Genomic DNA, 17,000 nt, shown 5'->3' on the forward strand with positions numbered 1-17,000 from the left:
TAAAAAGGACTAGGGGATTAAAAAGGACTAGGGGATTAAAAAGGACTAGGGGATTAAAAAGGACTAGGGGATTAAAAAGGACTAGAGGATTAAAAAGGACTAGAGGATTAAAAAGGACTAGAGGATTAAAAAGGACTAGAGGATTAAAAAGGACTAGAGGATTAAAAAGGACTAGAGGATTAAAAAGGACTAGAGGATTAAAAAGGACTAGAGGATTAAAAAGGACTAAAGGATTAAAAAGGACTAGAATGGACTAGAACGGACTAAAGGATTAGAAAGGACTAGAACGGATTAAAAGGGACTAAAGGATTAGAAAGGACTAGAACGGATTTGAAAACACAAATAGCTGTGGAATCAATTGAGATCCTACCATTTCCTGCTATGACTTCAATAGCTACTATAACAGTATAAATCACAAACGTTTGGAAACGATGTATCCCTTGTGTGTAGTCCATGTGGAGCCAGAGAAAAACAAAGGTCCGGAGCTCTTCTGTAAATGTATTAATTCATACCACTGATTGTCCAGGGATTCTACTCACTTAGTGTCCCAGGTCTGAATCATTCCCTGATTAGAGGGGAATAATATAAACCACAGTACTTTTCACCTTAATATCTTAGTTTGAGAAAAGGGGCTTCAGAAAACAGAGATGACCCACCTCTCGCCCCGTCTTTCTCTCCCTCTCTTTCCAGATCCAGACCAATAGACAGGAGAGATGGAGAGGTCCAAGAAGAGGACCAACAGAAGAGCTTACCTCCCCCGCAGCAGTACCCTTAGCCAAGGCTAGGAGCTCCACACCAACACCCACTGTAAACCCTAAGGCATTTTGAACTCAAATACTTATAGTAAGTGGAACTCAAAGTTGATGAAAAGTAATTATTACTTAAAATGTTTATGACTCAAGCTCACATCAACTCTATTTTTTAAGTTATGATAACATGGAAATGGAAAGGAAATGTTTTACCCAGCATACTCTACTGCAGGTATATTTTTGGGGAATTGTTTAATATCTGTGTTTTTGCATGTACATTGAATGATTGATTCATCTTATGCTACACAAAGATAAATAACATACATTTTTGTAAACTAACTTTTTTGCAACCGTTACTGAAATGGTGGTTCCAGTTTAAAGGGCTTAGGTCGTCTCCTCAAACAGTTCCTAACCCTGGCAGTCATTATGAATGCAGGTTGCGGGTGAATAACAATGCTAACTGTTCGATAGCAACGCTCAGGATTCCAATAGGAATGGCACCTCACTTTGCAAGCCAGCATAATGTGACTTACAGGTGGGGTTGCAAAAGTCTGGGAAATGTCCCAGGTATTTCAGAAATCCTGGTTGGCTGATTCCTGAACATTTGTGGAAAGTTAGCCTGAATTATGCAACCCTACTTGTAGGCCTGATTTGGCTTGTAAACCATGAGTTTCAAGCCACTGTATTAGGGTGACGTTAGGCCTCAAAATAAGGCCTTATAAGCTATGTAAATGTATTGTCATAAAGAGTTTAATGACAACATTGAAAATTAACTGAAAATGAATGAATTCAACAACCATGTCTCTGTCACTAACAAATACAGTCATCGGGGGTAACCCTACAATTCACTCGAAAGACAAGTCACACTGGGAAATTATATTGGAGGCTTAGCTAGGGCGTTTCTCAAAATGTTCAATCTGATACAACTCAAATCTGGACCCCTACAGCAAGGCTGTTGAACACACTCCATGGGGGGGCTTAGTGTCTGCATGAAATGAGTAGTTGTTCCTTTCAATTAAGCATTAGACAACCAGGTGTGGGGGAGTTCCTTTCTAATTAGTGATCTTAATTCATCAATCAGGTACAAGGGAGGAGCAAAAACCAGCAGACACTCGCCCAACGTGGAGTGAGTTTAACACGTGTTCGGTTTGAGTAATGACTACAACATAATTTTAAATAACTGTAGGCTACTCAGACATTAAGTGCAACAGGTTTCCTAAAAAAATGGAGTAATGACAGCACAATGGGGTTTACACTGCCAATACAGAGAGAGAAGCAGGGAAAGCCTCACTCCATCACGTCAGTAAAGAGAACAAGAAAGAATCCGAAACAGAGAGAGAAAGTCACTCCCAGTGAGAAGAGATGCAAAAAACAAACAAACAGAGAGAGAAAAGTCACTCCCAATGAGAGGAGATGCAAACAGTCAAACAGAGAGAGAAAAGTCACTCCCAATGAGAGGAGATGCAAACCGACAAATAGAGAGGCATAAAAAGGAGTGAACAGGGAGAAGGAAAGAGGGTGTCCCTCTCACCCTCTCTGTATCTCCCTCTGAAATTCCTCCATGCCACTTTGACTTTACCCCCTATTCCCTACACCCATCCCACTTCCCAGCCAGCCCTCCCTGGCACCAGTATGCGGCCCCCAGCCCCCCTTTCTCCCCCCTCAGGGCTGCTGCTGTTGCTGGTCTTCTGCCCCCTAGTGGTGGTAGCGCAGGCCAGCAGCAGTAAGACGGAGAGCGGACACAGCACACACCATGGAGACACAGACCGCTGTATGAGGCATCACTTCGTGGAGACCATCACACACTCCATCTACAAGTGCCACTCAAATGTAAGTCAGCTGAATGTGCGCGCGCACACACTAGAATGTACACACACGCTCTTTCACACGCAGACAACGATACACTAGCAGATACCTAATGATAAAGGTCAGAACTTCCTGTAAATCAAAACACGTATGCAAACACACACACACACTGTAAGCCAATCCAGTCTTCCACCCCTTGTCTTCCTGCTAAGAAGCTGTTTAAGATAACAGGGCCAGTCCAGCTGACAAAGGAGCAGGAGCTTTTACATGCTAAATATCAGAAGAGATCTGCCCCAAACCTCCAAAGCAAACCCCTGGAACTACAGACAGGGAACTCTAATGAGTCTCGTGAGTAGGTATTTTTCACCCTTTGTTTCTCTGTCTGTATGTCCCTGTGAGTTCCTCAACCCAGCCCAAAATTAAACAAGCCCCCATAGATAGAGCAGCAAATGTCTGCAGTGTGGCCCACATCCAACACCTCACTCAACAGCAGTGACTCACTTAGACCAGAGAGAGAGTGAGAGAGATGGGGAAGGCAGAGATAAATAGAGGGGGGAGAGATAGAGACGGAGAGAGGGAAGAGAGTGGAGAGAGATGGAAAGAGAGAGAGGTCTAATAGAAAGAGACGGAAAGAGGTGAGAGAGAGGTCTAATAGAAAGAGAGACGGAAAGAGAGGTGAGAGAGAGGTCTAATAGAAAGAGAGAGACGGAGAGGAAAGAGAGAGGTCTAATAGAAAGAGAAAGAAGAGTGGAGAGACTGGAAAAAGATTGTGGCAAACAGGTGCTGAGTAACCCTAGTAACCCTGGCGTAGCGGGTTAAGGCACTGCACCTCAGTGCAAGAGGTGTCACTACAGTCCCTGGTTCAAATCCAGGCTGAATCACATCCGGCTATGATTGGGAGTCCCAAGGGGGGCACACAATTGGCCCAGCGTCGTCCGGGGTTGGCCATCATTGTAAATAAGAATTTGTTCTTGACTGACTTACCTAGTTTTAAAAAATGAGGAGAGTTAGTTTCTCCCTCCCTGAGGCGTAATATACGACATGTAGACAGGACAGCACTGGGGATGTGTAGTGGTGAGTGACACTGGGGCTGTGTAGTGGTGAGTGACACTGGGGCTGTGTAGTGGTGAGTGACACTGGGGCTGTGTAGTGGTGAGTGACACTGGGGCTGTGTAGTGGTGAGTGACACTGGGGCTGTGTAGTGGTGAGTGACACTGGGGCTGTGTAGTGGTGAGTGACACTGGGGCTGTGTAGTGGTGAGTGACACTGGGGCTGTGTAGTGGTAGTGACAGTTCCTGATGTAAACGAGTGTAAGTGATCCCTCACAGGGGACAGTTAACAGAGGGGGGCTGTCATTCCGTCTTTCTATTCTTCCCCCCCTCTCTCCCACCATGAGTCCATTTCCTACATGCAGGGCCGTAGTTGTGTGTGAGCATTCAAGTGCTTGCAACTGTGTATGTAGGTGTTTGTGTGTCTGTAAGTGGGTAGGCGAGTACCCAGCTGTTGTCATCTTGCCATGCGGTTCCCAATCTCCAGACCCTTCTCTCTTTATCTCCCCTCTTCTCCCCCAACACACACTGACACAAAGCCCTCAGCTCCCAACCTCTCTGTGAAAATACTAAAACACTTCCTAGCTGATAGCTCATCTTCTAGTCTTCAGAAGGAAGATACATGTTCCTAAAGTGGCTGCAAACTTCCTTGCAGTCATCGCCAACAAGTGTGTGTGTCATATTCCCTGGCCCGAGACAGACAGAGACAGACAGAGACAGACAGAGACAGACACAGACAGACACAGACAGACAGAGACAGACAGAGACAGACAGAGACAGACAGAGACAGACAGAGACATCTATTACATTGGCTTTGGCAATGTTAACAAATGTTTCCCATGCCAATAAAGCCCCTTGAATTGAATTGAGAGAGTCAGAGAGCACATACCTTGGCCTGAACTGTAGATACCTTGGCCTTAACATCAGCGCCACAGGTAACTTCCACAAAGCTGTGAACAATCTGAGAGACAAGGCAAGAAGGGAAAAGAACATCAAATTCAACATACGAATTAGGATCAAATCAAATCAAATTTATTTATATAGCCCTTCGTACATCAGCTGATATCTCAAAGTGCTGTACAGAAACCCAGCCTAAAACCCCAAACAGCAAGCAATGCAGGTGTAGAAGCACGGTGGCTAGGAAAAACTCCCTAGAAAAGCCAAAACCTAGGAAGAAACCTAGAGAGGAACCAGGCTATGTGGGGTGGCCAGTCCTCTTCTGGCTGTGCCGGGTAGAGATTATAACAGAACATGGCCAAGATGTTCAAATGTTCATAAATGACCAGCATGGTCGAATAATAATAAGGCAGAACAGTTGAAACTGGAGCAGCAGCACGGCCAGGTGGACTGGGGACAGCAAGGAGTCTTCATGTCAAGTAGTCCTGGGGCATGGTCCTAGGGCTCAGGTCAGTTGAAACTGGAGCAGCAGCACGGCCAGGTGGACTGGGGACAGCAAGGAGTCATCATGTCAGGTAGTCCTGGGGCATGGTCCTAGGGCTCAGGTCCTCCGAGAGAGAAGGAGAGAATTAGAGAACGCACACTTAGATTCACACAGGACACCGGATTGGACAGGAGAAGTACTCCAGATATAACAAACTGACCCCAGCCCCCGACACATAAACTACTGCAGCATAAATACTGGAGGCTGAGACAGGAGGGGTCAGGAGACACTGTGGCCCCACCCGAGGACACCCCGGACAGGGCCAAACAGGAAGGATATAACCCCACCCACTTTGCCAAAGCACAGCCCCCACACCACTGGAGGATATCTTCAACCACCAACTTACCATCCTGAGACAAAGCTGAGTATAGCCCGCAAAGATCTCCGCCACGGCACAACCCAAGGGGGCGCCAACCCAGACAGGATGACCACATCAGTGAATCAACCCACTCAGGTGACGCACCCCCTCCAGGGACGGCATGAGAGAGCCCCAGCAAGCCAGTGACTCAGCCCCTGTAATAGGGTTAGAGGCAGAGAATCCCAGTGGAAAGAGGGGAACCGGCCAGGCAGAGACAGCAAGGGTGGTTCGTTGCTCCAGAGCCTTTCCGTTCACCTTCCCACTCCTGGGCCAGACTACACTCAATCATATGACCCACTGAAGAGATGAGTCTTCAGTAAAGACTTAAAGGTTGAGACCGAGTTTGCGTCTCTGACATGGGTAGGCAGACCGTTCCATAAAAATGGAGCTCTATAGGAGAAAGCCCTGCCTCCAGCTGTTTGCTTAGAAATTCTAGGGACAATTAGGAGGCCTGCGTCTTGTGACCGTAGCGTACGTGTAGGTATGTACCAAATCAGAGAGATAGGTAGGAGCAAGCCCATGCAATGCTTTGTAGGTTAGCAGTAAAACCTTGAAATAGCCCTTGCTTTGACAGGAAGCCAGTGTAGGGAGGCTAGCACTGGAGTAATATGATCAAATTTTTTGGTTCTAGTCAGGATTCTAGCAGCCGTATTTAGCACTAACTGAAGTTTATTTAGTGCTTTATCCGGGTAGCCGGAAAGTAGAGCATTGCAGTAGTCTAACCTAGAAGTGACAAAAGCATGGATTAATTTTTCTGCATCATTTTTGGACAGAAAGTTTCTGATTTTTGCAAAGTTACGTAGATGGAAAAAAGCTAGCTATAAAATACTTGAATAAGTTATAGAACCCATGGTCTTTTATGGTTGTGAGGTCTGGGGTCCGCTCACAAACCAATAATTCACAAAATGGGATAAAACACCAAATTGAGACTCTGCATGCAGAATTCTGCAAAAATATCCGTGTACAACGTAGAACACCAAATAATGCAGAGCAGAATTAGGCCGATACCCGCTAATGATCAAAATCCAGAAAAGAGACGTTAAATTCTACAACCACCTAAAAGGAAACGATTCCTAAACCTTCCATAACAAAGCCATCACCTACAGAGAGATGAACCTGGAGAAGAGTCCCCTAAGCAAGCTGGTCCTCTGTTCACAAACACAAACACACCCCACAGGGCCCCAGGACAGCAACACAATTTGACCCAACCAAATCACAAGAAAACAAGATAATTACTTGACAAATTGGAAAGAATTTACAAAAAAACAGAACTAGAATGCTATTTGGCCCTAAACAGAGAGTACACAGCGGCAGAATACTTGACCACTGTGACTGACCCAAACTAAATCTTTGACTATGTACAGACTCAGTGAGCATAGCCTTGCTATTGGAGAATGGCTGCCGTAGACAGACATGGCTCTCAAGAGAAGACAGGCTATGTGCACACTGCCCACAAAATGTGGAAACTGAGCTTCACTTCCTAACCTCCTGCCAAATGTATGACCGTATTAGAGACACATTATCCTCAGATTACACAGACCCACAAAGAATTCCAAAACAAATCCAATTTTGATAAACTTCCATATCTACTTGGGGAAATACCACAGTGTGACATCACATCAGCAAGATTTGTGACCTGTTGCCACAAACAAGGGGAACCAGTGAAGAACATAGTAAATACAACCCATATTTGTTTATTTTCCCTTTTGTACTTTAACTATTTGCACATTGTTACAATCCTGTATATATATATATATATAAAATATGACATTTGAAATGTCTTTATTCTTTTGGAACTTCTGTGAGTCTAATGTTTACTGTATTTTTTTTATTGCTTATTTAACTTTTGTTTATATCCCCTGGCCCTAGCTATTGCTAGAGAGGCTCACATCGGTGGCGACACGAGGCAGTTGACAGGGGACATGACACAGGAGTCAACTTAGTGTGTGTGCGCAGTGGTCACATTGTAGGCAGACCATCATCTCTAGATGGTTAAACAGGTCATCCATGTTTGTGTAGCTAGGAACACAGTGAAACAGGTCATCCATGTTTGTGTAGCTAGGAACACAGTGAAACAGGTCATCCATGTTGTGTAGCTAGGAACACAGTGAAACAGGTCATCCATGTTGTGTAGCTAGGAACACAGTGAAACAGGTCATCCATGTTGTGTAGCTAGGAACACAGTGAAACAGGTCATCCATGTTGTGTAGCTAGGAACACAGTGAAACAGGTCATCCATGTTGTGTAGCTAGGAACACAGTGAAACAGGTCATCCATGTTGTGTAGCTAGGAACACAGTGAAACAGGTCATCCATGTTGTGTAGCTAGGAACACAGTGAAACAGGTCATCCATGTTGTGTAGCTAGGAACACAGTGAAACAGGTCATCCATGTTGTGTCCCTCTGACAGACACACAGTATGTAGACTGAGCCATTAGAACAACCAACATCACTAATTAGGGCGATGATACCGGGTGTGTCACCCCTGTTATGCTGCAAGCTCTAACACAGCTAACACAAGTCTTCAGGTCTCAGGCGAGGTTGCTCATATGATTTACATGTGTGTGTGTGTGTGTGTGTGTGTGACTAACTCAGAGCTTTCAATGTCAACAATGAGACAGACGAGCCAAACTCCTATTACTGCACGTGCCAGGCCACAGATTAAGTCAGACTGCAGGCTCTAGATTACACTAAATCGAATCAAATTAAATGTATTTGTCACATACACATGGTTAGCAGATGTGAAATGCGAGTGTAGCGAAATTGTTACGAATTCCTTTTGGCCCGACAGTCTAGGGGGGGGGATGGTAATGAGACCCGTAACATAACTCATGCAAATTATAAGTGACAAAGCAAAAGTGTAAACAAAATAACCAGGACAACTGAAATCTACCGTCAAACTCAGGGTTTATTAATAAACACACGGTAATGGGGGGGCAGGAAAAGGGGCTGAGCTGGACCCAAGGAAAGAAACAATAAGTATTCAAAAACACCCCTAAGCTAAACTAGCCTACTTTAACAGCTAACCAAAAGTATAGTACAATACAAAAATACAGTGGGTGGTCCGCCCAGTTCTAACTAGTGTATTTAACAAAGTTTACCTACGGGTAGTGTATGCCCATGGGCGACTTGTCTTGGTTTCCCCTTTTCCCACCAGCAATCAAACACAAACACAAACACCATAACCAAAAACAATACTCGCAGGTGAGGACAAAGTGCTATGGAGGTGCTCAAACAAAAGAGGTTAACACACAATGAGCGAGTGAACCACAGAGACCTACAGACATGGCATTTATAGAGAGAGTTTGAGCTCTAGAGCAAACAACTGACAGGGTTTTTAAACCAGGGGAAAGGAACTGTGATTGGGTAGGAAACAGGAGGAGGTGTGTCTTCTGATTGATGATTGATTGTTGACTGATTGGGGAGTGATGATTTTCACCTGTGAGGGGAGAAGGAGAGCAAACACAGGATACATACACACACACACACACACAGGATACCTGTATCCATAACAGAAATGCTTGTGCTTCTAGTTCCGACAATGCAGTAATAACCAACGAGTAATCTAACCTAACACTTCCACAACTACTACCTTATACACACAAGTGTAAAGGGATAAAGAATATATACATAAAGACATATGAATGAGTGATGGTACAGAACGGCATAGTCAAGATGCAGTAGATGGTATAGAGTACAGTATATACATATACATATGAGATGCATAATGTAGGGTATGTAAACATTATATTACGTAGCATTGTTTAAAGTGGCCAGTGATATATTTTACATCAATATCCATCAAATCCCATTATGAAAGTGGCTGGAGTTGAGTCAGTGTGTTGGCAGCAGCCACTCAATGTTAGTGGTGGCTGTTTAACAGTCTGATGGCCTTAAGATAGAAGCTGTTTTTCAGTTTCTCGGTCCCAGCTTTGATTTACCTGTACTGACCTCGCCTTCTGGATGATAGCGGGGTGAACAGGCAGTGGCTCGGATGGTTGTTGTCCTTGATGATATTTATGGCCTTCCTGTGACAACGGGTGGTGTAGGTGTCCTGGAGGGCAGGTAGTTTGCCCTCGGTGATGTGTTGTGCAGACCTCACTACCCTCTGGAGAGCCTTGAGGTTGTGGGCGGAGCAGTTGCCGTACCAGGCGGTGATACAGCCCGGCAGGATGCTCTCGATTGTGCATCTGTAGAAGTTTGTGAGTGTTTTTGGTGACAAGCCAAATTTCTTCAGCCTCCTGAGGTTGAAGAGGCGCTGCTGCACCTTCTTCACGATGCTGTCTGTGTGGGTGGACCAATTCAGTTTGTCTGTATTGTGTATGCCGAGGAACTTAAAACTTACTACCCTCTCCACTACTGTCCCATCGATGTGGATAGGGGGACTAGAGAATGTGGACTAGAGAATACAAAGCCTGACTGGGACAGTGACTATATAGGCTACAGCTCTTTTAACAGGTTAACATAACTTTATTATTTTCTAAACTCCCTTGAAGTGCTCATGTATGTTTTTCTCCTTTCCTCCCCTCTCCTCCCTCTCCTCTCCTTCTCTCTCCTCTCCTCCCTCCCTCTCCTCTTCTTCTCTCTCCTCTGATCCTCTCCCCCTCCCCTCCCCTCCCCTCCCCTCCCCTCCTCCTCTCCAGATGGTGTTGCTAGCTCGGTGCGAGGGCCACTGCAGCCACACGTCCCGCTCCGACCCTCTCATCTCCTTCAGCTCGGTGTTGAAGCAGCCCTTCAAGAGTACCTGTTTCTGCTGCAGGCCCCACACCTCCAAGCTGAAGGCTGTGAGACTCCGCTGCGCCGGAGGGACCCGCATCACAGCAACCTACCGCTACATCCTCGCCTGCAACTGTGAGGAGTGCAGCTGAGCTGGGAAAATACCTTTTTAAACTTTAGAACTCTAGAACCGTCTCCTCGAGAAAGTTTCTGCACCTGCGAGTCGACAGATGTGAAGAGTGGAATTCTAGAACTTGTAAATTAGAAGAACCTGAACCTTTGTAGAACCTATAAGTCCAGGCTCTACCCATGGACCGAGCCAGTGTTTTGGTCCCTGTATAATGATTAAATTACAATGATTTAACTTCACCTGGCCTTCATTTGCAAGTAGTGGAACCCTTAGAGCCCAATAGAACTCTAGAACCTGAGAGTATAGGCTAGACCCATGGACGAATCTAGAACCGTCATGCCTGTTTGTGATGAGGACTCCAGCGCCCCAACGACTATCTGCCTTTTAGAATGTTGTTCCTAGGGAAGGGAGGCAGGAGATTTCAGAACCAATAATAATAATGGATTGGATTTACATAGCGCATTTCTACCAACTGAACTACTCCAAGCGCTTTACATAGTAACTCACCTCATACACCACCTGGAGGAATGTACCATTTCAAGGTTCTACATGTGTTTCTAGACCTGACTGAGAAGTCAGTCATGAGATCCTTCATTCTTCTTGGCTCTTTGTCAAACTGCTTTGTCAATCCTCTAAATATACCACTTATCAGTCTGGACCAAGAGTTACCTGAGCTCCTGTCCTCATCCAGTAGCTCAGTCCTCAAACTAAGACTCATTGGGAACCCTGTTCCCAAATTCTGTGTGTCTAGAACCAAGAGAACACTCGGCTCCTCAAGGCTCCCAGAAGGAGCTAGTTCTGCTAATCCATCGAGGGTAGATGACATTTCCCAGAATCCTCTGGAACACTGTCTTCTCCCTCATGTGTTCAGCCCCAAAAACAATTAACTGCTTTTTCGGTTTCAGCCAAACTCTCAACACTCATTACAAGCAACAACAACACATATGCATATGTATACGCTCGTATTCAATCACTCATCACCTCTCTAATTACACACACTGTCTCCCCACTCTCACCACTAATTACATCTATAAATGTATGGTGCCGACGTCATTAAACCCAACAGCACAAAATGCATAAATAAAAGCAGCATGGGACAGAGCAGGCCGTGTATCCTATGAGATACATGTGTAATGACTGTGCTTAACTACACCTTCCCCCTGTCTCCTAGCCAGGCCATAAACATGTAACATACTCCACCAGATCTTCACCTACAGTTGAAGTCGGTAGTTTCCATACACCTTAGCCAAATACATTTAAACTCAGTTTTTCACAATTCCTGACATTTAATCCGAGTAAAAATTCCCTGTCTTGGTTCAGTTAGGATCACCACTTTATTTTAAGAAGGTGAAATGTCAGAATAATTGTAGAGAGAATGATCTATTTCAGCTTTAATTTCTTTCATCACATTCCCAGTGGGTCAGAAGTTTACACACTCAATTAGTATTTGGTAGCATTGCCTTTAAATTGTTTAACTTGGGTCAAATGTTTCGTGTGGCCTTCCACAAGCTTCCCACAATACATTTTGGCCCATTCCTCCAGATAGAGCTGGTTTAACTGAATCAGGTTTGTAGGCCTCCTTGCTCGCACACGCTTTTTCAGTTCTGCCCACAAATATTCTATAGGATTGAGGTCAGGGCTTTGTGATTGCCACTCCAATACCTTGACTTTGGAGTCCTTAAAGGCACAGTCAACTTAGTGTATGTAATCTTCTGACCAACTGGAATTGTGATACAGTGAATTATAAGTTAAATAATCTGTCTGTAAACAATTGTTGGAACAATTACTTGTGTCATGTAAAGTTGATGTTCAAACCGACTTGCCAAAACTATAGTTTGTTAATTAACAAGACATTTGTGGAGTGGTTGAAAAATGAGTTTTAATGACTGGAAACTAAGTGTTTGTAAACCTCCGACTTTAACTGTATCTGTGTGAAACATGATGAACCCTGGCAGGCCATATCACCAGCTGATGTATTCTCAGAGAACAGACTCTTACACGATGATTGCATTGGCCATAGCCCGGAGGACTATAATGTAAAATGCATCAGAGTGCAAAAGTGGAGTTTCCAGAGGGACATTCTGTTGTTGGGATAGCTACACGCTATGTTTGGGAGATACAGTGAGGGGAAACCATTGTGCACAGTGGTATATGGACTCTGAAGAAAAATGGTCTGTCAATGCTCTGTGAAACTGATGATTTGGTGGTTGTTATTGTTGAAACTATTAATATTATTATCGTGTTTATGATTACTGACACATGATTTGCTATCATTAAGTACTTCACTAATTATGTAATTTCAATATTTAGATACTTTGAGAATGGAATCTGTGTGTTACAGCTTGTGCGGCTCACAATTCAAATACATTCTTTTGACTTACTCTGGATTTGTGCATGTTACCACTTTAGTGCATTTAAGACTGTCCCAAACCATTGGATTTATCAGGAGTGAGGTACTGTATCTATCTACCAGACGAAGGTATGGGGAGAGGGTTCCATTTTAGAATCGAGCAGAATGGTGTTAAGATAATGATGGACTAAATAAAAAACCTCAGAATCCCACAGAAGTGATGATTGAAGTGCTTCGAAATCCTGTCGAGAAAGAGATCACACACGCCTTTGTTCTTAGCTATGGCCTCTATCTGTGCCGTCCTCTAGGGAATCATAAAAATTGCTGGTTTGATTTGTTAATGCAGATCATGGCTGACAGCGGACAGCGCGACTGGCTGCTTCACATGACAACCTAATAAACAGTCCTTTTGTTTCTGCCTGTCTCCTCTCTGTGTGTGTCTTCCTCATCACACACACACACACACACACACACACACACACACACACACACACACACACACACACACACACACACACACACACACACACACACACACACACACACACACACACGCACACAGTAGTCATTCTAATAACAGAAACAACACCCTCAAATATCAGCTTTAGAATTCATTTCAGTTCCTGGGTCGTGTCCAGGTGACACAATAATGCGCATATAGTATTTTCATAACGTCTCAAATCATCCATATTATAACACAGACCTTTACTTTTCTCAAAAACAGTGATAATAATACAAATTATCCAAAGGAAATGCTTTGATTACACACAGCCTATATATATATATACACACTGTGTCATAGAAACAGCAGGTGTTCCTTTAGAGAGTATATATATATATATATATATACCTTAGGTTTCTATCTCAAATCAAATGCATTTGTCAAATCTAATCAAATCTAAATTTAAAAAAATCTAATCATATCTAATAAAATTAAATCTAATCTAATTTTATTTGTCGCACACACCGAATACAAGAGGTCTAGCTAGATCTTACTGTGAAATGATTACTTATAAGCCCTTAACCAACAATGCAGTTAAGAAATAATATTAAGAAAATATTTACTGAATAAACTAAAGTAAAAAAGAAAAAATAACCCACTAAAATGACATATCAGTAAAGAGGCTATATACGGGGGGTACTGCTAGCAAGTCAATGTGCGGGTCCACGTGGTTTGAGGTAGTTTGTACATGTAGGTAGGGGTAATGTGACTATGAATAGATAATAATAAACAGCGAGTCGCAGAAGTGCAAAAAGAAAGAGGGGGACCATTTGATTAGTCCAGGTGGCCATTTGATTAATTGTTCTTATGGGTTGCGGGTGGAAGCTGTTAAGGAGCCTTTTTGCACATAGACTTGCCGCTCCGGTACCGCTTGCCGTGCAGTAGCAGAAAGAACAGTCTATGACTAGGGTGGCTGGAGTCTTTGACAAGTTTTAAGAACTTCCTCTGACACCGCCTGGTATAGAGGTCCTGGATGGCAGGAAGCTTGGCCCCAGTGATGTACTGGGCCGTACATTGCCCTTTGTAGCGCCTTACGGTCGGATGCTAAGCAGTTGCCATAGCAGGCGGTGATGCAATCTGTCACAGCGCTCTCGATGGTGCAGCTGTAGAACGTTTTGAGGATCTGGGGACCCATGCCACATCCTTTCAGTCTCCTGAGGGGAAAAAAGGTGTTGTCGTACCCTCTTCAGGACTGTCTTGGTGTGTTTGGACCACGATAGTTTGTTGGTGATGTGGACACCAAGGAACTTGAAACTCTCGACCCACTCCACCAGCCCCGTCGATGTGAATGTGGGGCTTGTTTGGCCCTCCTTTTCCTATAGTTCAACAATCAGCTCCTTTGTCTTGCTTACATTGATAGAGTGGTTGTTGTCCTGGCACCACACTGCCAGGTCTTCGACCTCCTCCCTATAGGCTGTCTCATTGTTGTCGGTGATCAGGCCTGCCACTGTTGTGTCGTCAGCAAATTTAATGATGGTGTTGGAGTCATGCTTGTCCACACAGTCGTGGGTGAACAGGGAGTACGGGAGGGGACTAAGCACGAACCCCAGAGGGGCCCCGGTGTTGAGGATCAGCGCGGCAGATGTGTTGCTACCTACCCTTACCACCTGGGGGCAGCCCCTCAGGAAGTCCAGCATCCAGTTGCAGAGGGAAGTGTTTAGTTCCAGGATCCTTAGCTTAGTGATGAGATTTCTGGGCACTATGGTGTTGACCAATGAGCTCTAAGGAGGGATGATGACTTCACATCTTTCTGTTCATTGTCTGATGCTCTTTAGAATGGTGCAAGACACAACATGATCAGTTTGACCTGTTGCTGCTGGGTAAAGTATGGTTGGAAGGAATATCCTACGTTGTTTTGATCATATAGCGCATTTCAGGTCTTTATATTAGACATGAAGATTACCTGTACTAGTGGTGAACCATGCAAGGTTTAAAAGTTTCGAGAGTTGTGTGTATAGATACAGTACACTACACACACTGTTAATATAGACCAATATTATGTACTGAACACCACACACTGTTAGTATAGACCAATATTATGGACTGGACAATACACACACTGTTAATATAGACCAATATTATGTACTGGACACCACACACTGTTAATATAGACCAATATTATGTACTGGACACCACACACTGTTAATATAGACCAATATTATGTACTGAACACCACACACTGTTATTGTAGACCAATATCATGTACTGGACACTACACACACTGTTAATGTAGACCAACATTATGTACTGGACACTACACACACTGTTAATGTAGACCAACATTATGGACTGGACACTCCCTGTGCTTACCGGGGCTAGAGAGACCGGGCAGGCACCGTGTTATGCAGTGGTGCGCACGGTGTCCCCAGTGCGGGTGCATAGCCCGGTGCGGTATATTTCAGCTCCGGGTATTGGCCGGGCTAGATTGAGCATCGAGCCAAATGCCATGAAGCCGGCTCTACGCATCTGGTCCCCAGTGCGTCTCCTTGGGCCGGCTTACATGGCACCAGCCTTGCGCTCGATGTCTCCGGTTTGCCTACATAGCCCAGTGCGGGCTATTCCACATCGCCGCACTGGCAGGGCAACCGAGAGTATTCAACCGGGTAAGGTTGGGCAGGCTCTGTGCTCAAGAGCTCCAGTGCGCCTGCACGGTCCGGTCTATCCAGTACCACCTCCACACCCCAGCCCTCCGGTAGCAGCTCCCCGCACCAGGCTTCCTGTGCGTGTCCTCGGCCCAATACCACCAGTGCCAGCACCACGCATCAGGCCTACAGTGCGCCTCGCCTCTCCTGCGCTGTCGGAGCCTTCCTCCTCTACAGCGCTGCTGGAGTCTCCTGTCTGTTCAGCGCTATCAGAGCCTTTCTCCTCTCCTGCGCTGTCCGAGTCTCCGCCTGTTCAGCGCTTCTAGAGCCTTCCTCCTCTACAGCGCTGCCGGAGCCTCCTGCCTGTTCGGAGCAGCCTGAGCTGCCAGTCTGCATGGAGCAGCCAGAGCTGCCAGTCTGCATGGAGCAGCCAGAGCTGCCAGTCTGCATGGAGCAGCCAGAGATGCCAGTCTGCATGGAGCTGCCAGTCTGCAAGGAGCTGCCAGTCTGCAAGGAGCTGCCAGTCTGCATGGAGCTGCCAATCTGCATGGAGTTGCCAGTCTGCATGGAGTTGCCAGTCTGCAAGGAGCTGCCAGTCTGCAAGGAGCTGCCAGTCTGCAAGGAGCTGCCAGTCTGCATGGAGCTGCCAGTCTGCAAGGAGCTGCCAGTCTGCAAGGAGCTGCCAGTCTGCAAGGAGCTGCCAGTCTGCAAGAAGCCGCCAGAGCTGTCAATCTGCATGGAGCAGCCAGAGCCGCCAGTCAGCATGGAGCAGCCAGAGCCGTCAGTCAGCATGAAGCAGCCAGAGCCGTCAGTCTGCCAGGATCCGCCAGTCAGCCAGACTCTTCCAGATCCGCCAGTCAGCCAGACTCTTCCAGATCCGCCAGTCAGCCAGACTCTTCCAGATCCGCCAGTCAGCCAGACTCTTCCAGATCCGCCAGTCAGCCAGACTCTTCCAGATCCGCCAGTCAGCCAGACTCTTCCAGATCCGCAAGTCAGCCAGACTCTTCCAGATCCGCCAGACAGCCAGACTCTTCCAGATCCGCCAGTCAGCCAGACTCTTCTAGATCCGCCAGTCAGCCAGACTCTTCCAGATCCGTCAGTCAGCCAGACTCTTCCAGATCTGCCAGTCAGCCAGACTCTTCCAGATCTGCCAGTCAGCCAGACTCTTCCAGATCTGCCAGTCAGCCAGACTCTTCCAGATCTGCCAGTCAACCAAACTCTTCCAGATCTGCCAGTCAACCAGACTCTTCCAGATCTGCCAGTCAACCAGACCCTTCCAGATCTGCCAGGCAAACCAGACTCTTCCAGATCTGCCAGT

At 45.6% G+C, this 17,000-nt stretch overlaps 1 protein-coding gene across 1 annotated transcript in view; it reads left to right on the plus strand.

Moving 5' to 3' along the window:
• LOC135518981 (norrin-like) overlaps nt 1-11,758 on the plus strand; it is a 47,844-nt gene extending 36,086 nt beyond the window's left edge. The window contains exons 2-4 of the mRNA XM_064943980.1: nt 691-843; nt 2,361-2,579; nt 10,046-11,758. Coding sequence (XP_064800052.1) covers nt 2,382-2,579; nt 10,046-10,270 — 423 coding nt within the window. The 5' untranslated portion in view covers nt 691-843; nt 2,361-2,381 and the 3' untranslated portion in view covers nt 10,271-11,758. The remainder of the gene's footprint in view (nt 1-690; nt 844-2,360; nt 2,580-10,045) is intronic.
• Nucleotides 11,759-17,000: the final 5,242 nt, after the last annotated feature.

This window comes from Oncorhynchus masou, chromosome 29 (assembly GCF_036934945.1).
Source record: "Oncorhynchus masou masou isolate Uvic2021 chromosome 29, UVic_Omas_1.1, whole genome shotgun sequence".
Taxonomy (NCBI): Eukaryota; Metazoa; Chordata; class Actinopteri; order Salmoniformes; family Salmonidae; genus Oncorhynchus; species Oncorhynchus masou.